The 21,800-nt window shown below is 48.2% G+C and overlaps 1 protein-coding gene across 1 annotated transcript in view; it reads left to right on the forward strand.

Annotated features, from left to right (window-relative positions):
* The window catches only part of FRMPD1 (FERM and PDZ domain containing 1), a 93,298-nt gene extending 75,439 nt beyond the window's left edge, over positions 1–17,859 (forward strand). Inside the window, exons 8-16 of the mRNA XM_047701175.1 lie at positions 1,959–2,084; positions 2,924–3,043; positions 3,861–3,997; positions 5,312–5,438; positions 5,581–5,676; positions 7,606–7,788; positions 8,658–8,805; positions 10,783–11,586; positions 15,362–17,859. Of these exons, the coding sequence (XP_047557131.1) occupies positions 1,959–2,084; positions 2,924–3,043; positions 3,861–3,997; positions 5,312–5,438; positions 5,581–5,676; positions 7,606–7,788; positions 8,658–8,805; positions 10,783–11,586; positions 15,362–17,742 (4,122 nt within the window). The 3' untranslated portion in view covers positions 17,743–17,859. The remainder of the gene's footprint in view (positions 1–1,958; positions 2,085–2,923; positions 3,044–3,860; positions 3,998–5,311; positions 5,439–5,580; positions 5,677–7,605; positions 7,789–8,657; positions 8,806–10,782; positions 11,587–15,361) is intronic.
* Positions 17,860–21,800: the final 3,941 nt, after the last annotated feature.

The raw sequence follows: 21,800 nt of genomic DNA on the forward strand, positions 1-21,800 counted from the left end.
GAGATACAAAGATAGTAATCCGAGGGGTACGTGTACTCCAGTGTTTAGAGCAGCAATGTCCACATATATATCTTACAAACATATAACATGTTATATGTATATATGTTTTTACATACATGCTTATATATATTTATAATACACAAGTACGCACGCCCAATGGAATACTACTCAGCCATCAAAAGGATGAATACTTAACATTTACATTGATGTGGATGGACCTACAGGGTATTATGCCAAGTGAAATAAGTCAATCAGAGAAAGACAATTATCACATAATCTCACTTTTATGTGGAATTCAAGAAACAAAACAGAGGATCATAGAGGAGTAGAAGAAAAAATTAAGACGAAATCAGAGAGAGAGACAAACCATAAGAGACTCTTAATCATAGAAGACAGACTGAAGGTTGCTGGAAGGGATGGGGGGTGAAGGGATGGGGTTACTGGGTGATGGACATCAAGGAGGGCATGTGATATAATGAGCACTGGGTATTATATAAGACTGATGAGTCACAGATCTGTACCTCTGAAACTAATAATGCATTATATGTTAATTAATTGAATTTGAACTTTAAAAAAAGGGGGGAAAAAGAGTAGAGGGCTTGTGAGCACAGTGCATTGGAAGAGGCAGGAGCAGATCAAATAGGAGAAGTGAATTGGCACCTGATATCAGAGAGCTTTGGGTATTAAGCTGAGGAGTTTGGGTTTGGGTTAGCAGACCATGGGGGTCCCCTATTCTTTTTTGTTGTTGTTGTTGTTAAAGATTTTATTTATTTATTTGACAGGTGGAGATCACAAGTAGGCAGAGAAGCAGGCAGAGAGAGAGGAGGAAGCAGGCTCCCCGCTGAGCAGAGAGCCCGATGCGGGGCTCGATCCCAGGACCCCGGGATCATGACCCGAGCTGAAGGCAGAGGCTTAACCCACTGAGCCACCCAGGCGCCCCAAGGGGGTCCCCTATTCTTGAGCAAGGGAGCGCAATTAGTACATAGGCAGTCCTAGGCTTAGCAACTTCCTGTAGATCAGGAGTCAGCACTCTTTTTCTGTAAAGGGTCCGATAGTAAATATTTCAGGTTTTACAGGTGATAAGGTCTCTGTCACAGTTACTCAACTCTGCCACTGTAGCAAATGGACATGCTGTGTTCCCATATGACTTTAATTACAGAAGCAAGTAGTGGGCTGGATCTGACCTGTGGGCTGTCGTGTTCTAACCTCTGCCCTAGATGCAATGTGGAAGTCAGATGGGTGGCAGTGGTCATTAGGATATCACCTGCAAAGTGGAGAATTAGGTGAGCTCACGCCACAGTAGACATGGGAGCATGGCGAGTGGGACAGAGTCAGGAGATGGGTCTCCATCAAGGCCAGTGCGAAGCAGGCATTCAATAATGTTGAGTTACGGAAGCAGACAGATTCTTCAGGACATAGTCATTGGTGAGTTATGGAGGGTAATAGAACAAGTGGAAAGAGAGGGTTTTGAGAAGCAGGTCACACCTGAAAGTTTGCCATTTACAAGAGCTGTGCTTCTGGCAGGACATCTCTGGTGAGTCTGCGATGATTATTTATTTGAGTGAAAATTTCCTGAACGCCATCAAATGCCGGGCTCTAGAGCACAGGACAGGCAAGATTCATGGTCTCTTCCAGGGACCCTGAAGAGAGGCATAAGCCCCCAGGGGGTTGCTTTACCCTTCCAATAACACAAAACAGGATGGCTTTTTGGGTGGTGCTGGAGCCCCGAGGAGAGGAGAGACATGGGTGGAGGGCCACAAGGGGCAATGAGAAGTCCACATGTTGCCTATGAAGGCTCAACTGCCTGCGTTGGCAGTGGACCTGTCAGCACAGGCTTTTTTCTCCGTGGTGGCACTGAGGAGCAGAGAGGAGGTCAAGGAGGTCCTCCCTGTTCTGTGCCTGAGCTTGAGGGCCAGCCTGCCCCTCAGGTGACCCTTGTGCCTCTCTGTGCCTGGCAGGACATCATCCTCACCGTGAAGGAGAAGCTCTCCATCCGCAGCATGGAGTACTTTGCCCTGGCCCTGGAGGAGCAGTACAACATCTCACGGCTGCACCTGCTGCACGAGGAGGAACTCATCCAGCAGGTACACCTGTTCCTCGTGCGAGATCTGGGCCGGGCCAGAACCCGGGATAGGGCTCAGCACATGCACAGGGTTGACGCACTTTCTCGTGCCCTCACTCAGCCTGGGGATGACAGGGTGAGAATCAGGACTGATTTTCATCTGAGGTATAGGGGTTCCCATTTTGCAGATATGGAGACAGTGACTTAGAAAGAGAAGGCGACTTACTGAAGGTAATGAAACCAGTGGCTCCCCATCTTCCTCTTCTAACTCTGATGATCTTTGAGAAGTCAGGGAACCATTTGTTGCTGGGTCTGAGCCCTTTTTGGAGACTCACCCCCTGAGCAGGACCCTAAAGGATGGACAGGGCACAGTCTGTCTGTAGCACTCAGTCTTTCAAACATTCAGTGATTTGTGGAACCGGCTTTTTAACCCTTCTATTCCATTAGCATTAAAAAAGAAAGTCAAATGAAATCCCCAAGACAGTTGAAGTAGAAAAAAAAAAGGTGAGGTGCATAATATAATACCAATACTAGACTATTATTTGTGGAAAAGAAGACGGTACATGCATGTAGAAGCCTATAAATACAGAGACTGAAAGGGCAGCTAAGAAACTGCAAGCAGATTTCTTTTGGAAAGGGGAGCGGTTTGATGGGGTCAATGGGAAACTTTACCCTTTTGAGCCTTTTACATTTTATACCCATGGGAAAGTTGGCGGCAAAGTTCTGCAGCTGTCTTTGGAGGCACTGAGATTGAAATCTCTGGGGACTTTCATTATTTTTTTTTTTTTTTAAGTTGCTTTGTGGAGTAGCTGTGAGAACAAAGGCGGTTAGAAGATTAACTGTATGGCCCTTACCTTGCAGGTGGTGGAAAGGGAGGAGTCACATGACTACCGCTGCCTCTTCAGGGTGTGTTTTGTTCCCAAGGACCCCCTGGACCTCTTGAAGGAAGACCCTGTGGCCTTTGAATACCTCTATCTGCAGGTGACTGGACCAGCCCTTCCTAAAATAACAGTCCTTGTTCTCAAAGCTGGCACACTGGGTTATTTTGAACATGAGCTTAAGGCAATGAAGCAATTCCCTTGTAGGGATTATCTGAAGGAGAAGAGGCCCGATCATCCCTCACAAATTTCTCTTTCCCTCACCAAGTTGCTATGTTAGGAGACTTGCTATGTATTAATGAAATTTAGGCTCAGTCCTTATTGTGGAGGATACATTTTCTACTACTATTTAGAATTATGGTTTTTATGGCTACAAGGGGACTTAGTGCTTCAAAGTCTTATTTTAGAAATGATGAAACTGAGTCTTGGGAAGGTCACATGATCTGCCTGGGTCATGAGTTTGGTGGCGGAGCCAAAAATTGGTTCCTTGACCCCTAGCTTGGTGTTCTCCCTACATTGCCTGCTTGGGTGAGATTTATCATGTCGTTTTCATCCTGATGAAGAAGAATCATTTGGGAGGCATTACCATTTTACAGATGAGGTAACTTACACTAGGTGAATTACCTTGCCCAAAACTTATAGATACAGGGGCAGCAAATAGCATCACTGCGTTATAGTTGTATACTTATACTGCTGTGTCCTGGCGCCTGTTTTCATATGTTACCTAATTTAAAACTCACAGAGACTGCGGAAGGTCGATTTGAGTATCCTCCTTTAGCAATGAGAAGACACTGATGTTCAGAGTCTCAGTAAGTTAGCCAAGGTCACACAGCCAGGTCTCAAAGCCTTTCCCTGGAAAGAACTAGGAACACAAACCATCTGTTGTTGTATCCCAATTCCTCTGATGACATCTCTTCTAGAGCTGCAGTGATGTGCTCCAGGAGCGCTTTGCTGTAGAAATGAAATGTAGCTCTGCACTCCGCCTCGCAGCCCTGCACATCCAGGAGCGGATCTACGCATGCGCTCAGCCACAGAAGATCTCTTTGAAGTACATAGAGTGAGTGGCAGGGGACTTCTAGGTCCCATCAACAGCAGCTGTGTTGCATTTATAACTTGGCTGGCCCCTGGCCAGGATGGCCAGATTCCACAGAAAGCTGATACTCACCTACCTACCCATCTGTCCATTGCCTTTCCATCCATTTCACTCCCCACTGTCTCCGACCCAACCCAGCTCCCCCCGGTGTCAGAATCTGGCTGCTCCCTCTGGGGCAGAAGGTAACGGCAGATGGAATGACACAGGATCCCTTTGTAAATTCCCACTTCCTGAGAGAATGTCTTGGGAAATCAGTCAACAATGTCAGTGTAAAGCTCTTCTGAGGGCGGAAATGTTTTGGAAATTAATTTTGTGTGAGCCTCTTGTGTTGCGTTATATTCCTATTAGGGAAGTTTCAAGTCCTGGGATTCCAGCACCTCCTGAGTCTTAGCCTAAATTTTCATTTTGCTCTGGGCATCATCACAAAGGTTTGTTAACCCACTCAACCAATCTCAGTTCTGTCCTGTCTGGACATCAAAATCAATGGGGAATTGTATTTTAAAAATGAAACGGATCCTTGGCCCTGTTCCTGAAATACTGGATCATATCTGTAGGGAGTGGGACCTGAGAATCTATACTTTTAACCAGTTTGTTGAGGATTTTGAGGCTGTTAGCCTGGTGCCATTCTGAAGCATGACCTCAGGGATTCACAGGTGCTCTGTGTTGCCCCGTGAGAGTACATTATGTGTACATGTGTGATCATTATTTCTCACACATATTGTAGGGAAAAAAAGACTGAGATCTGTTCTAACAGAATATCCTACCACACTGGGGCACCTGGGTGGCTTAGTTGGATAAGCGTCTGCCTTCAGCTCAGCTCATGATCCCGGGGTCCTGGGATCGAGTCCCGCATCAGGCTCCTTGCTCAGCCAGGGAGCCTGTTTCTCCCTCACCCTCTGCCCCTCCTGTTGTGCTCACTCACTTGCTCTTGCTTTCTTTCTCTCTCTTAAATAAATAAATAAAATCTTTTAAAAAAAATATCATACCACACCAAAAGTAATCAGCTCCCAGAAAGATAGGTGGGGTTTAATTCCTGAATAGCTGTGGTTTTTGTGGAGAGAGAGTATGTGTATTAAATATATATAAATACAAATATATGACATTTATAAATTTTATGTATATTTATACACATATGTATATTCATAGTCTATATCTTCTGTTGAGAAATCTCATGATTGCAGTATTCTGGGAACATTCAGTTCCTGAATCAAATGTAATTATGCTTTTCCTTAAAGCCAAGTATACTGTAAAAATGGTGTTTCCAATATCTCATGGCAGGAAGGACTGGGGAATAGAGAACTTTATATCTCCAACTCTACTCCGAAACATGAAAGGCAAGGACATCAAGAAAGCCATTAGTTTCCACATGAAGAGGAACCAGAATTTGCTGGAACCCCGACAGAAGGTAATATCGTGGCCTCTGTTGACACCAACTCTGCCCCCACTCCCAGCTGTCTTTTGTGAAACCTCAGGGAATGCATTTTCAGTTTGTGTGGATTTTAGGCAAGCGAATAACTCTAACTTAAGTCTTTTTCCCCCTATTTAAGCAACTTATTTCTGCTGCCCAGCTACGTTTAAATTATCTACAGATCCTTGGGGAACTCAAGACATATGGTGGAAAAATCTTTAATGCTACTCTAATGGTATGTATTCTAGAAATGTGGACCCCCTACTCTCATGAGAGACCATAGAGGTCCTCTGAAGATCAGTGTGTGTTTTGGCCTAAAACTCCTAAGCACTGTGTTATGTACTAGAGTTTGGGAAGCGAAATATTATGCCATCAGGGAGTGTTTATCGTGCTTGGTGCCAGCCCTGTGACAGATGCTGAGGGAAGCAGAACTCAATAGGACATGATTTCCACCCTCAAACAATGAAACAAAGGCCAAGCGAGGCCAGGAGAAAGGCACAGGACAGGTGCTGTGGAGTTTGAAGACAAAGGACAACCCTGCCAGCTTCAGGTTGAGTATGGTGGGGAGAAGGGATTAGGGAAAAGCAGGAAGGTTGGATTTGGCCCGATTCCAGTCTGGTGGAAAGGCATTCTGAGAGAAGGGAAATGTATGCAGTTTACTCTGGAGCTTTGGGTATGTGAAGGTGGAGAGGAAGAATGGGAAATTGTGAAAGAAAGACGAGAATGTTAGATGGACTGGTGGGCTAGGGTCCTGATTGTTCAGAGGGGAAGAATGGAGGGTGGGTCTGAGAAGGAAAAAAAGAAGCGAAAGAGTCCTCCCCTCGGTGCTCCTGCCTCCCCCAGCTTGCTTTCTGGAGCCCAGGCCTAGAGTTCTGTGCTTTCCAGTAGTCAGTGACTGGCGGGCTGTGGCTTACTGGGACTCTCCCCCATGGCATGATCCAGACTGCCCCAGAACCCTCCAGCATAAAACCAGACAAGTTGCCCATTGAAGGGTTTTTTAATGTGTTAACAAAACTTGTTTCAGGGTGTATTTGGTGTGCTTCTCTGTCATTTACAGTGGTGGGTCAGTTTAATCTGATTGCTGACCTACCACTGTAGACAGAAAAAGGGGAATCAATGTTTGGAGAGAAAGGAAGAGCATCAGATAGGGGAAGGGAAAAATAGTCAAGTCTTTGTACAAGTAGGTGATGAAAAGGTGGATAAGAGACTAGATCACAGAAAGCAAGGCTTGAAGGTACAAGAAAAACTTCCATTTCTCCCATGGGCTAATCCTGTCCTCTTCCAGCTGTCAAGTTCCTGTCCCCAGCCCCCTTGACTTTTCCTATCGAGGGTGAGAACGGTAGTGGGAGATATCAGCCACATTGAACTGGCTCAGGGTGCTTGCTGGGCACCAGGGGCTACCAGCATAGATAAATACCGACTCTGTTTTCAGGGAACTTAACATGAACGTGACATTCAGATACGAATAATTACAGTGAGAAGTGGCAGCTCAGTGCTGTAAGACCAGTACAGAGGCTGTGGTGTGGGAACAACACAGAGGAAAGGGGCTATTCTGGCTTGAGGAGACAGATCAAGTGGATGTTTCTCAGAGGCAGTAGATTTTGATGGAGTAGCATCCATTTGATGGAGTAGTTTTTGTTTTTGTTTTTGTTTTAATATTTCTTATATATTTGAGAGAGAGAGAGAGAGCGAACAAGAAGGAGTGGGGGAGAGGGAGAAGCAGACTCCCCACCAAGCAGGGAACCCCAAGTGGGACGTGATCCAAGGACCCGGGGATCATGACCTGAGCTGAAGGCAGACGACTGAACCACCCAGGCCCTTGATAGAAGATTATAAAGAGGAGTCAGGATTTGAGTAGGGCACAGCATGAACGTGGGCACATAGGTGTGAAAGCACAGGTTATGTTTATGAAATAGGTAACAGTCCCATGGTTGGGCTTTCTGCTGTGAAGCATCTCATAGGAGATACACTTACACTTAATTTAACTCTAGATGGGGCCCAGATTGGGCCGTTGCTTAGTTTGGTAGTCTAGGGAAGAGGTGGTGAGGGAGGATCCGAAATCAGAATCATGGAGTTTTGCAGAGAGAGGTATCATGTCATGCATGTGCAATGTATTTTCACTCACTCGCAAATGCAAACTAATTCCTCTTCCACCTGGATGCAGTTACAGGACAGAGAATCGTACATTGCCCTTCTAGTTGGAGCCAAATACGGGATTAGCCAAATTATCAGTAGCAAACTCAACATCATGTCCACGTTGGCAGAGTTTGCAAACATCAGCCGTGTAGAGCTGACAGAAGAGTCCGAGAAAGTGAGCATGGTCAAAGTCTATCTTCAGGATGTCAAGGTAACGCGTGGGGAAGAGAGTTTGAATCCAACTTCTGGAATTTGGGGCTCAATTATCCTAGGGTTGTTTATGAGAATATGGATATTAACAAAATCTAATATCCAGCATTTGCTGAAGAGGATGAATCATCCATCCTATATCATCAAAAGGAAAGTAATGAACAGGGTGCATTTTCCTGGGAAGGTCCTGAAAGGTTTTTTTTTGGTTTTTGGTTTGGTTTGGTTTGGTGTAAACTGAGCTTGAAACATACACTTTCCTGATGGGCTTAGAAACTTAGATGGGCACACCAGATGATTTTATCACATGCATGGGATCAGAATGGCTGCCCGAGAGTTTTGAGTGGCAGCAATGAAAATGGGTAAATGATGTGGAGTAATTCCCTAGCCTCTCTGCCAGGTCCTACATTGTCCCTCCTTTGCTTTAATTCTGACGCCCTCAAGGATTTGTTATTGTGTTATTATTTTTTTAATCACCCTCTTCTTCCTTCTCCATTTGTTTTCCCTTTCTTTTTCCAGGTCAGGTCTTGAAGGGACTTGACTGCATGAATGAACAGGATGGGGTGGGCGATTGGGCCGGGGAGGCTGGACTAGGGGGCGAAGAGGCAGGAGACATTGTAGAGATTCAAAGGGAGGAATCCACTGTGTGTCTGTGAGTGTGTGAGTATGTGCACGTGTGGTTGTGTGTATGTGTGCATGTGTGCATGTGTGCTTATTTCGAGTCTTGCCAGTGAGAATAGGAGACCCCAGGAGGCCTGCCTGTGGGCCATGGCTGGACTGACTTGGACTCTCTCATTGGCCCCATGTGGCCTTGTTGTCAGTCTTTGGACTGTCCCTTCGCCCTTTACATAAGAGCTCTCATTGCCTTCAAAGGTTCTGACATTGCTACTGGAATCCAACAGTGCAAAAGACCTGGCCTGCCTGATTGCTGGGTACTACAGGCTGTTTGTCGACCCAGACACCCCCATTTTCCTCTGGCCGGGAAACAAGCAACAGGTGCACCGCGTATCTGCTGAAGAAGGTGAGGTGCTGAGGCTTGCTTGTAAGGACAGGCCCTTTTCGCAGCCTAAAGGGAGGGAGCGAATTGAGTTGAGCTGAGACTTCCACCCAGGTGGATGAAAGCCTTTTTTCCCGTTTATTTCCTGGTAAACAGATGATCTTTCTAAAATCCTAAACAGAGAGGCTTTCTTTGTAGCTGAGAGTCCCCTAAAGCCACAAAAGGCTGTTGAATATCTCTGATTCCCTGTGGTATCTCCTACAAACCTCTCTAAGATCCACTGTATTTTGTCTCTATTTTAGGGAAAAAAAGATATCATTCATTTATTCAGCAAGTACAGATGACCTAGCTTTTTATTCCACATCTAGGTGCTCTGTTGCATTCTCTTGAATTATAATAGAAATTCTCAACTTTGCATTTTTAGAAGAAGGGGGTATCGGAGATAGAAGGAAATCAAAATCATATATAAGGAATGAAGTAGTGGAGTCCAGATGAAATGAACAGTCTTGCAGGCCAGCTCCCAGTTTCTCGCAGGCTTTGCTTCAGCAGTGTTGGTGCAGCATTTTCCCACTGGTTTGCTGATAAATGTTGAAACACTCCCACTACGGCTAATTTCAGGCTACCAGAGTGATGTCACTGAATGTGAAGATGGGAAGAGATGCCCAGTCGTACAACATTATATAGCATTTCCTCCATTTGGATCAAATAGGCATAAAAAATCTTAAGAGATTAGATGATAGTAAGATAAAATAAAATAATGAGGAAGTGACAAGTTTGGGGTATTTGTTTTGGTTTTAAAATGGTTTGTGAACAGGGGATGGTATCTTAGAGTCTAATCAAACAATGCAGAGTGGGAACAGTTGGGAAGGTCTGGTGGTGGGAGGGACTGCTCCTGCTGGGGCAGGTGGCAGTGGGAGGGAAGGCACTCCGTGGGGGGGGGGGGGATGTTTGAAGTAGATCTTGAAAGACTGATGGAGTTAACTGGCAAAGGAGAAAGATCATTTGAAGCAGAGGAGACAACATGGGGGCATGACACCAAGGGCAAGGTCATGATCTATGAGAAGCTCTCCTGGTAGGTGGAGCATGTGAAGCCTACAGGGGGTGACCAGGCTGCTGAGGAGAGCTGGGGCCGCACCGTGAGGGGGTGACCAGGCTGCTGAGGAGGGCTGGGGCTGCACCGTGAGGGGGTGACTAGGCTGCTAAGAAGGGGTTAGGGATTACACCATGAGGGGATGACCAAGAAGGGTGGGGCCACACTAGGAGAGGCCTTGACTCCCATTGGAGAGCTTAGGCTCTTCCCTATAGGCAGAGGAAGCCATCAGGGGGTTTAAGTAGAGTATGATGTGATCAGAGAGATGTTTTTAGAAATATCACACTGCAGGCTATGGCAGAAGGGAAACTGGAGACCTGGTTCAGTGCCTTCAACATTCCTGCTATGAATCCTTCCTGAGGACCAGCAGCTAAATGTGTTTTGACTGTCCTAAAAGCCCTGTAGCACCAGTGGGTCCCCAAGGCCAGGCTTCAAAATGGTGCCAACCTAGTGGCCTCAGAATCCCACATAAAGTTGCTAAGAATACAGATTCTCAGCCCACATTCCCTAGATAGTTGACTTAGTACATCAGGGTTAGGGCTGAGGATATGTTTGATTTTTTTAAAAAATATGATTCCGTATCTGGGGATAGGACAGAGCTGGGTAGGGGCCTAGCAGACCTGGGTGACACTGTCCCTAGCAGAGTGAAATCCAGCCACATAACCTCCAGGTTTCCATGAACACACAGCTGTCCTCGGAGGCAGTCCTGTCTCCATTATGCAGTTCAGGTCGATATGTGGGAAGAACACGGGCTCCGGGAATCCCGTGGGTCCTGAGTCAACCGGTACAGTGTGATCGGGGCTGGCCGCTCTGGCGAATGGGAGGGCAGGCAGAATGAGGTGCGGGAGGACATATGCCTCCGCCAGTCCTTGAATGCTGTCGCATAACCCCCGGGGTCCCTTGCGTTCCAGGCTATGAGTCCAGGGCATGCAGCGACTCTGAGGAGTCCTCTGAAGTGGACTGCTTGCCCGAGCCCCTCTGCGGCGGACACCTGCCGAAGCTGGACCCCGGCAGACCACGTGTCAAAGAGGAGCCACCTCCTGGGGACAGTCCCACACCTGAGGTGGCCAGGAGGGACCCGAGCATCTCCGGGGCCAGCATGACAGACAGCGCCGAGTCCGAGGCATCCGACTCGGCCAACACGGAGAGCCGAGGCTGCAGGACCAGTGGTTCCAGTGAGTCCATGGAGGCCCTGGAGGAGGATGACCTGGACACTTGCTCTTCCAGCAGGTCTGGCTTCTTCCGCTCTAGTGCACCGGGCTTGCCAGAGACTCCTGGTTCCAACAGCCAAGACGAGAGAAGCAGGATTGAAACCAGGGGCTTCCTCTGTCTCCTAGACCTGGCCCAGAGAGTCAGTCCTCTGTGCCCAAAGACAGAGTTTCCTGAGAGTCCCGCTCCTGACACTTTCAGCTGGGGACCAGAACTGAGTGCAGTCAGGCTAGACCCTAGGCTCTATGAGGGCAGCCGGCCCGACTACTACAGCCTGTGCTCCAGTGTCTCCCTGGCCAGCCACCTCAGCGACAGCTCAGAGAGCACAGCTTCCCGCCAGGGTGGGGGTCTGCCAGCCTGGGCTCAGCAGGGCTGGACTGAGGCCCAGCCCTGCTCGGCTCTGGAAGCCCTGGCCCCACACCTGCCGCTGGCCTTGGAGGATGGCAGCTCGGATGAGGAATACTATGATGCTGCTGACAAGCTCACACCCCCAGACGCCCTCACAGGTGAGCCCTCCCAAGCAGGTCTCCAGACTGGGCAGGCAGCTCCTGAACGCCCAGCGGGAGTGGGGACCAAGCTGGAAGGGAAAACACGAGTAAAGCAGGGTCCTTGTCCTTGTTTGAGAAGGCCCAAGGCTGTTTGGGGGGCGGGGGGCAAATTATAAGTGTCATAACTTCAAGTCAGTGCTGCAAGGGAGGTTCAGAGAAGTGTAGGTGAGCAGAGATGGGAGGCACTAATCAACAATGGGAATCAAGGAGGGCTTCCCAGAAGAGGTGGTAAATGGACTGGGCCTTGTGAGATGGACAGAATTTACACAGAAAAAGGTCTGACAGAGCGCTCAGCAGAGGGAAGTGGCTGTCATTGAGACTGATGCTACATTAAATGAGGCTTTGAAGCAAGAAGAACCTGATAGGCCACTGGAGGCCCCTTAAGAGACTCAGACATAAGAAAAGGCAGGGGATCTGTTGGTCCTGTTTCTTTCTGGTTCCTTATCCTTTCCTCCACAAAGAGTGTGGGGTGTCTTTCCACATAGAATGACTTCCCAAGTTGACTTGAGATCCTCGAAGGACACACACACACACACACACTCTCTCTCTCTCTCTCTACATGCTGAAGGAAAAAAATTGGAAAATAATACACAGACATTGATGATGACCCAGCAGGAGCTGGAGAAGTCCTTTCCTGTTGTTCCCTCCCCTCCAGAGGTTTCCTATTGTTGGTGGGAGAGAGGCCATCCTGAGTAGCTCCCATGAGGCCCCTCGAGGTCCTCTGTGACATGGCCTCTTTCTCTCTCTCTCTCTCCTTCCTCCTGAGCCCTCTTTCAGCACACCTACCACACAGACCTCCTTGCTGTTCTTGAAGAGTGCCATGCTCTTTCCTACTTCTGGCCTTTGCCATGTTGTCCTTTCCGCCTAAAACACACCTCACCCAGATCTTTGGCTGCTAATGCCCACTCCTCTATCAGACCCCACCTGGAAATTCACTTCCTCTGAAACATGACCGAGACTGCCAAGACTAGGACTATGTTTTCTTTTTTTTTTTTTTTTTTTAATTAATTTTTTATTTTTTCAGCATAACAGTATTCATTATTTTTGCACCACACCCAGTGCTCCATGCAATCCGTGCCCTCTACAATACCCACCACCTGGTGCCCCCAACCTCCCACCCCCCACCCCTTCAAAATTCTCAGATCGTTTTTCAGAGTCCATAGTCTCTCATGGTTCACCTCCCCTTCCAATTTCCCTCAACTCCCTTCTCCTCTCCATCTCCCCTTGTAGGACTATGTTTTCATAGCCTCCTGGGGACTTCCTGCCTAGCCCTTAGCACTGTCTATAATTGTCTATTTATTTGTGTGATTTTTGTGTTGATGTTTCTCTTCCTTGCTAAAAAAACAATTCCTTAGAGTATAGAAACTGTATGTTTCACATTCAGCCCTGTGTGCCCAACACATAGTATCCAGCAGTTTTGCTCAATGAATCAATGAACACTCCGCCATCTACCCTGAGTTCATTAATTGACCAGACCCCTAGAGAAGGAGACACTGATGAGCAGGTTTCCACTGTTCTCCAAAGAACCCAGCCAACTGCCATCCATGCCCTCAGCTTTGCCTTGCTGGGCTGGCCATTGTGCAGGGGTCAAGATAGGGGCACAACAGAGACCATCAGTCAAGATCTTCCTTATAGGAATCCAGCTAGACATAATGTCCATACTGGACACTCCCCTTTCTCACAAGCAGTCAGTGAGCAGCTGGGGAGAGGGCCCAGAATTGGAACCTTTGAGCCTAAGTTTTGGTCTGGCCTCTGACTCACCATGGGAGCCTCTCCCTTTTTCAGCCTCAGAAACACCCTTGGTGAGTGGCTCTAGGGTAGCAGTTCTAAAACATGGGTGGGCATCAAAATAACCCAAGGGACCAGGTTAAATACTACACCTTTCTGGTGGTAGCCCCCAATATTCTAACTGAGGAGGTGCAAGGAGCAGCCTAGGAGTTGATAAGTTTTTTTTTAAAGATTTTATTTATCTATTTGACAGAGAAAGAGATATCACAAGTAGGCAGAGCAGCAGACGGTGGGCGGGGGGGGGGGGGGGGCGGGGGGAAGCAGGCTCCTCACTGAGCAGAGAGCCCGATGTGGGGCTCGATCCCAGGACCCTGAGATCATGACCTGCGCCGAAGGCAGAGACTTAACCCACTGAGCCACCCAGGCACCCCTTGATAAGGTTTTTAATGAGGTGCAGCCAGATTGGAAACTACTGGTCTAAGAGCCCTCAGATTCTCAAAGGCTGGGATATGATCCTGATTCCCTCTGGCCGATTCCCTGGACTTCTTCACAAAGAGCTTTTCAATTCAGAAAGGTCCATCCTGGTATTCACAAAACCCCTCACACCTGTGAAGTTGTGATTTTTTTTAAAAAGATTTTATTAATTTGAGAGAGAGAGAAAGAGCCTGTAAGTGGGGGGAAGAGCAGAGGGAGATGGACAAGATGACTCTGTGCTGAGTGCGGAGCCCAACACAGGGCTCGATCCCACAACCCTGAGATCACGGCCCAAGCTGAAACCAAGAGTCAGACGCCTAACTGACTGAGCCACCCGGGTGGCTGGAACTGTGACACTCTTTGTGAAGGGAAAGCTCCTTCAGAATCCTCACACATAGTGGCCATGAGACCAAGGGTGGTGGTAGCTCGTGTCACTGACCTGCTGTTAAACACAGACCTTGTTCTGGGAGCTTGATATGTACCGTTTCACTGAACCTGTGTGGGAGTGCAGTGCTGCCCATTACCACAGGCACTGACTGACTTGGGTCGGTGTAAGCACAAAGAAAGAGTGTTAGAAAGATGTCAGATAGCTTAAAGAATTGCTAGCAAAGGTGAAGAGCTGGCAGTTACCACGCCCAGAGACTGTGTGACAGGATTCCTCATTGTTTTTTTTTTAAGATTTTATTTATTTATTGGACAGACAGAGATCACAAGTAGGCAGAGAGGCAGGCAGAGAGAGAGGAGGAAGCAGGCTCCCCGCAGAGCAGAGAGCCCGATGTGGGGCTCCATCCCAGGACCCTGGGATCATGACCCGAGCTGAAGGCAGAGGCTTTAACCCACTGAGCCACCCAGGCGCTCCAGGATTCCTCATTGTTATCAGGAGACTGCGGCTGCAAAGGATGGGCTCTGTTTATTATTATTATTATTATTAGTAGTAGTAGTAGTATTTTATTTTTTAAAGATTTATTGACTTATTCTGCAGAGAGAGAGAGAGAGAGAGAGAGAGCCTGATGTGGGGCTCAATCTCATGATCTCAAGATCACAACCTGAGCCAAAACCACGAGTCGGACACTTCACCGACTGTGCCACACAGGTGCCCCTTATTATTATTATTTTAAATCTATGTGTTCAAGTGCAAGAATCTAGGAAATTTGTGGCTGACTTTCTAGGTTCTAAATCTGGCTACTTGGCTGATTGTGGATAGGGAGCTGTCATGAAGGGTTCCAACAGACTAACCACTGGGGAGATTTTATTCACCTCATTTTCATTTTGGTACTGATTTTTATTTCATTTACTACTGTGACCAAAAGACAATAAAATGGGTCGTGGGCAACCAAGAATCAAAAAATGTCTCCCACGATTATTATCCCCATTTATTAGATGAGTACACTGAGGAGGTCAAGATTTAGCATGCCTAAGGTTACCTAGCCCAGCCAGGATTTGAACCCAGGCAACCCTGAGTCCTGAGCCCAAGTTCTCTAAGTCTCTGTTTTTCTTTGTTTCATGTATTCTTTCCTTTCTTGATTCTTAGGGCCCAGAGCTGTTCCTGCTGCAGAACCCAGTGCCACAAGCTTAAAGAATAAATTTAGCACTTATGTCCCTGAAGACAGCCTGAATCCTGGGCCAAATGGAAGAGAACCAAGCAGAAGGGGAGGGGTGAAGAAGTATGCCAAGACACTGAGGAAAAGAAGGTCTTTCCTGCAGACGGACTACACCTGTCAGGTCTCATTTCCCCTGGTGCCCTCAGCCTCCCTGGAGAGTGTGGACGACGTGTGCTACTACAACAGGGAGCCCTATCTGGCCCTCAGTGCACCATCCCCAACTGTGTCCTCTCTGCAGGACATGCACGGTGAGCCCGGCCTCCTAGAGACAAAGGCTCTGGGGCTGCTGGGCCCCTTGAGGAAGACCAAGAGCAAAAACCCAGCCTCCAGGGTCATGGAGATGGAGCCCGAGACCATGGAAACCAAGTCAGTCATTGACTCCCGAGTATCTTCTATTTCTGCCATCCGCCTCCGGATTGACCCCAACCATAAAGAGAGTTCTGGGGATGCCCCCCCGACTGCCACTGTTGCCAGTTCCCCAGCAAATACCCCTCCCTGCTCTAACCCAGGCTCATCTGGTGCAGATAATGCTCAGGCAGAGCCTTCCCAAACCTTGTCTTCATTTCAACAGTCGGATGGGAATGCCCCCAAAGAACTCACCTTGGAGCTTGGGGACGGCACCTCCTCCCTCTCCAGTGCTGACCCAAACCCAGATAGAGGCTGCCTGCCCATTAGCCCAGGACCACGTGATGCCTCTCCAGCAGACACTCTAGAGCTGGGGGGAGTCCAGTTGGAAACAGGACTAGGTTCTCTGTTTACAAATTCTATGCAAGAAACTGCCCCCAAATGCACAGAGCCTCCGTTGTCTCCTCCAGTCACGCCTGGAAGTGAATGTAAAATAAATTCAGGAGAGAAGACGGCTTCTTTCCCTATGGAGGAGGAACAACCAGGACAGCTACCCCTGGGACATGACAGAGAAGTTACAAACAAAAATGGCACCAGCTTATTTCGTGATGGGTCTGGGCAAGATTCAGGTGACGCCAAGGGTGACCTGTCGAATGCTGTGCCACAGACTACTGGTGTCAGTGCCCCAGCTGGTAGAATAGTAGCATCCCTCTCCTTGAAGTCTCTTATAACAGAAACTGAGCAGATCCTGCCACATTCCCCCATGGATCCCAAAGGACAAAGCAGAGAAACCCTAAGCCAAGCCTGCCAGGCTCAAGACCAAAAGCTATTGGAAGAGCTGGATTTAGACCCTGACTTCTTGCTTGGGGACCAGACCATTCCATCAGTCTTCCCTCTGGAGGGGGTCAAGACCAAGCCACTTAACCATGTGATAGGGGAAGATACAACCCTTAGGGACCCTGTGCAGCAGATCTCTTTTAATCCAGGCCCTTCTCTGCCAAAGGCACTAGCATGTCCCCAAAAGGAGCCCCACTTAGAAGGTTCAAACCATTGTTCCCTGTCAGAAAACAAAAGCAAAATCCCTAGCGTCAGCCTTCCTGCTGAGAAGTCTTTCCTGTGTTTTGCCCCAGAAAGCCATCCTAAAGTTCCTGCCCACCTCAGGATGGCCACGTCTTTGGGGTTTGTGGGTGCGAATGAAACAGTGACCCCCAGGATTGGGATGGAGCAGTGCAGCTGCCAGTTCTCGTATGCTACGTGCTTCCGGGGCCTGCAGCCAGATGCAGAGGAAGAAGACAGGGACTTGGAAGTGCACCCCAAAACCCCCCTCACCTCACCACCCTCTGCAGGCAGCCGGCTGGCCTTGCCCTGGAGGCCTGCCAGGGCCCACAGCTGCAGCGCTGAGCCCCTGTCGAGGAGGAGCCACATCTGGCCAGAGTACTGCTCCAGGGCTCTGAGACAGCTGAAAGCTGTCCCTGCCAGCAGCCCAGAGGGCTTCATGCAACTCACAGAGAGCTTACTGGAATTACAAGATATTCTAGAAGCTTCCTGGGGGAATGGGAACAGACATCCCCCCGAGAAGTGCAGCTGGCACTTTTTAGAAAGCCGGAGCCGCCTCTGCATGGGTTCCCAGAAGCTCCTGTCGAGCTGTCAACATGTGATCCGAATGGACCAGTCCCCCGAAGAGATGCAGGGCGCTGTGCGGGACACCTTCCAGCACTTGGTCCAGCTGGCCAGCCTGTGCTTCCAGTTCACAGACTGCGGCCGCTGCTCCAGCCGCCACCGAGAGGCAGCAGGGAACCTGAGGGATGTGGTGTACACGTACCATCAGTTCGTGGAGGCGGCTAAGCTGACCTGCGAGAGAGGCTACCACGACCTGAGTGTGAAACTCTTGGCCCGTCAGTGCACGGCCCTCACGGCTGCCGTGTTCTGTTTGACCCAGAAATTCCGGGCTTCCGCTGCCCTATGAGTGGGCTGCTGGCCCGGGCACCCGCCCTACCCTGGACACTTTCCTGAGAAGCCCCTCCATTCCTCTGCCCAGCCCTCCAAAATGTTTACTAGAGTATTTGAATAAACTGCTGCTTCATTCCTGGCCTGGATCATGCAGAGTGATGACATGTTTGGGTCAAATCATTCACTTGTATTCATTCAACAAACATTCATTGGAGACCTCCTCTGGGTCAGGCCATGTGTAGGCACTTAGGATATAAAGATGAATAAGACAAGTCCCTGCCTCTGGTCAGGATGCTGACAGACCCTCAGGGGGACTACAGATAAGGAGACTGGCCTCAGGAAATTGTACCCTACTAGGAGTTGACCCTGGGGGCATAGTAGCAAGAGGAACTCACAAATTCTCCTAAGATGATAGGGATGAGGGAGGAAGGTTGGGGGGGAAGTCACTGAAAAATGGTCTTGACTGCTCAGATCCCATTGATTTGACAATAACCTTCACAAATAGGAGTGAATACATGTATTTGATGGATTCTACCTTCATAAGGTTTGGTTTGTAGCACAGACCTGCGCCCCCGCAGGCCCGGTATTCTTGGCTGCCTCGCTAGGACAGGCACAGGTTGCCACTAGGTGGCAGTAAGTCCCTTAGTTGCCTGGTGACCCCAATCCACCAGTGTGTGCTCTGGGCTTCCTCAGAAATTGACTGCACACTTGAATACCGCACCCTTTTTCTGTTGTAAACATCTAAAACGGCAAACATGAAAACCCTGAGTCAGATTTGCCTTTTTTTAAGAATAATATTCAAGCAAAAGGAATATAGTTAGTACCTTTCTCACTGATCCCAGTTGAGCCAGTTAATCCCACTTAATCTTAGTGGGACATTGGACAAGCTACTTAACCCCGCTGTGCTTTGGTTTTCTCTTTACGTATTAAGAACTCCTGCTTTGCAGCGTAGAAATCTAGCAATCTAGCGAATACTCGGTAAAAGTCAGTAATAACCCCCAGACTCCATGGATGCCTCTCCTAGGGTGAAACCACTTCCTACAATTCATTTTCAGATTCCAGGAAAACTGATTTCAAGATACCCATGGGATGTCTTTTTCCTTTGGCTTCTCTGTCCAGGCCAAAGCTGGCTTAGATGTTCACCTGTGGCTACTAGAGCCCATTCAAGGGGTCCTTTTGTCCCTCTGGTACTCCTGATCAGTTGTGGGTCTGCATGCCCCCCCATTACTCTCCTTTACCCAGAAGCATCAGGGGGCAGAATGAGAGTGTTAGGTACCTAAGATCTTGGCAATCAGAGGAAAGCAATTTTGGGGAGAAGAGAAGATATTCTCTTCCTCCTTGTTACCAGTTACTTGTTAACTAATCAGTTAACCAGTTTGAATAACATTTAAATAAGGCTCTCAAACATAGATTTGAAGTGCTTTTGTGGCCATGAAAAGTAGGAACCGTAGGACACTGAAATAATAAACATTATGTGATGTTAAACAGGACTTGAGCACTCTTACCAGCAGAAAGCTCTGTGAAGAGCTGCATAATCTATAGGTTCGCAAGTTAAAGGAAGGAGCTCAGGACTTCAACTCAACCAGGTATTGAATCCTGGCAGTGCTCTTATAGGCACAGCTCTGGGCCTCAGTTTCCCCAACTGACAAAAGGAATTATTATTAGCCTCATTTAGTGAGGGCTTCCAGTGTGCCATACCTTAGATATCTTGAATACATTTTGTTATCAATGGGACAACACCCTAAACTAGAGATTGCTATGTGATACACATTCAGCATTATTGTGAAAAATAATCACGAAGGCAGGAAGAAGACTGTGAAGCCTCTGGCACAGGCACTCAAATGTTTATTTCTGTTTTTCCTTGCTCCCTCCCCCTTCAAATCCATTAACTTTCTTACGTTGCTACTGTATGGAGTTAGCAGTTTACTCTGCAGTTCCTATAAGGAGTACTAAGTTCCAGAAGTTCCAGGAAATCCCTCATTGTTGAGAAGGTACAAGGAGGGGTGGTGTGGGGGGTGGTCCTGTTCAGCACTTTCTTTGAGATACACAGCCTCCTACATGCAATGGGCAGAATGAGATGCAATGCAAGAGTCCATTGATTCATGACTAAGAAATTAGCAGACATTTACACTTCGCCATCCTTTTCCTACTCACCATCACATTCACTGATTCCTTTCTTTATACAGCATTTGTTATGCCCATCACAGGTGATGCCTGATGCAGGATTGTGGGTGTAGATAATTGGGTAAGAATCCTGTCTTCAAGAGCTCCGGGTCTAAGAGATAAGATGACATGTAGAGATAGACCTACAGTATAAGGCATTATCTGCTCAGGGTGGCCAAAGAGGACAGATAAGGTGGTCTGAGAACTCAAAGGAGAGAACTTATTTTGGAGTGGGGGACAGAGTAGTGATCATGGAAGGATCCTAATGCTATAGGAGGCAGCATTAATTAGAACTATGTCAAGAAGTATTTATTGAGTAGCTACTGAGCATCCTGTCCCGGATTTGGTAGATAGGAAGGTAAGTTTTGGATGTGTTAAGAAAGGAGAAAAAAAATCACTCGTTTGCTGATTCTGTTAACAAATCTTTACTGTGCAATGACACTGGGAGTCAAATCATCAACATGACAGATGTTTCCTCAGGAACTTAAAATTAGTAGGAAAGACACAGAAAAAAGATTACTGACTGATAGGTGATAGAAAGAAATGGAGAGTGCCAAGATGGGGATGGGATGAGATAATCTTACCTGGGTGATCAGTAAAGGCCTCTCTGAAGAGCAAAGGTTTAAGCTGAAGCCTTAAGGATAAGAAGGAGCCAGTCATGGAAAAAGTGAGAGGAAAGGCAAAAGTATCTGCAAAGGTCTTTGGTATATTTGAAGCAATTCAAGAAGACAGGTGTAACTGGAACACAGCAAGCCAGAGGCAGAGTGACAGCTGAGGTTGGTGGGGCAGCCAGGAGCCAGGCCAGGAAGGCCTTGGGAAGGTTTGAATTTATATTCAAGTACAATGGGAGACACCACTAGGGTTTGGAATAGGGGAGACACATAATCATCTGGCAAATGGATGTCCTCTGCGTTGTGGGAGCTGGGGAATGGGAGTGCAGGGTAGGAGCAGGTGGAAGGAGCAGTGAGACTAGTTCTCAGGACTTTTCTGGGGGGATGGCCATGAGCTCATTCAAAGGTGAAGAGACACAAGAGCAGTGGCTGGGAGAGAGGAAAGGTACCCAGTTTGAGAGCAAAGTGCAGGGACTGGTAGGTGTGGTGGGAGCCACTGAAGACGGTTTGAGTCACTTTGCGAACCGTGCTGAGTGGGAAGCCAGGACCAGCTTCTGAGCTGAGAAGAGAGGTTTGCACTGCATTTTAGGAAAAGCCCTCTGAGAGACAAAGAATGTTTACTTTTGGCATTTAAAAATTGTTCCAGTAGCGGATATAGAATGGGACTGAAGGATTAGGGCAGGGTCGGGGTGCTGCAGGCACTGTTCAAAGGAAGAGTCCAGAGAGGGAAACGGTGTGGGGTCAAGGAGGGATCCAACCGGGCTTGGTTTCTTGGGCTGGAGGTATTTCCGGTTCATTCATGCTAGGGTCTCCTAGGATTGCAGGAATAAAGGGAAGAGTGAAGAGTGGCTGATAGTTTTTATCAGGCCAAATCTTGGACAAGTCTCCTCAGGTCTTTCAGCCTCGCTTTCTCCGTGGATCTGTAAGGTGAGTTGGATAAAGGGAAATGGTCAGAGGTTAGACTCATTAAAGGTCCAAGCCCGAATGCCCCTGTTGTCTGCTTGGACAGCCAGGTGGTGGTGAGGGCAGCTGTGTGCTCAGGGAAGGCTACGTCGGCTCGTGGGAGCCCAGTGGAGGGCAAAGCGCCTAGCCGGTGAGATGAAGGGTGGTTCGAGACTGGTCCAGTTTCACAACGTCCAGCCCTTGACAGCCATCAAAGCCCCCGGTTACCTGCCACAGCCCTGTGAGGTCGGCGAGCGGCTGCGATTGTAACCCCCATCTGACAGCAGGGGAAACAGGCCTCAGACCCGCAAGGCAATACCTGGGCGGTACGCAACTCCCTAGTACTAGCGTGGGTGGC

Source organism: Lutra lutra, chromosome 13 (genome assembly GCF_902655055.1).
Source record: "Lutra lutra chromosome 13, mLutLut1.2, whole genome shotgun sequence".
Lineage (NCBI taxonomy): Eukaryota > Metazoa > Chordata > Mammalia > Carnivora > Mustelidae > Lutra > Lutra lutra.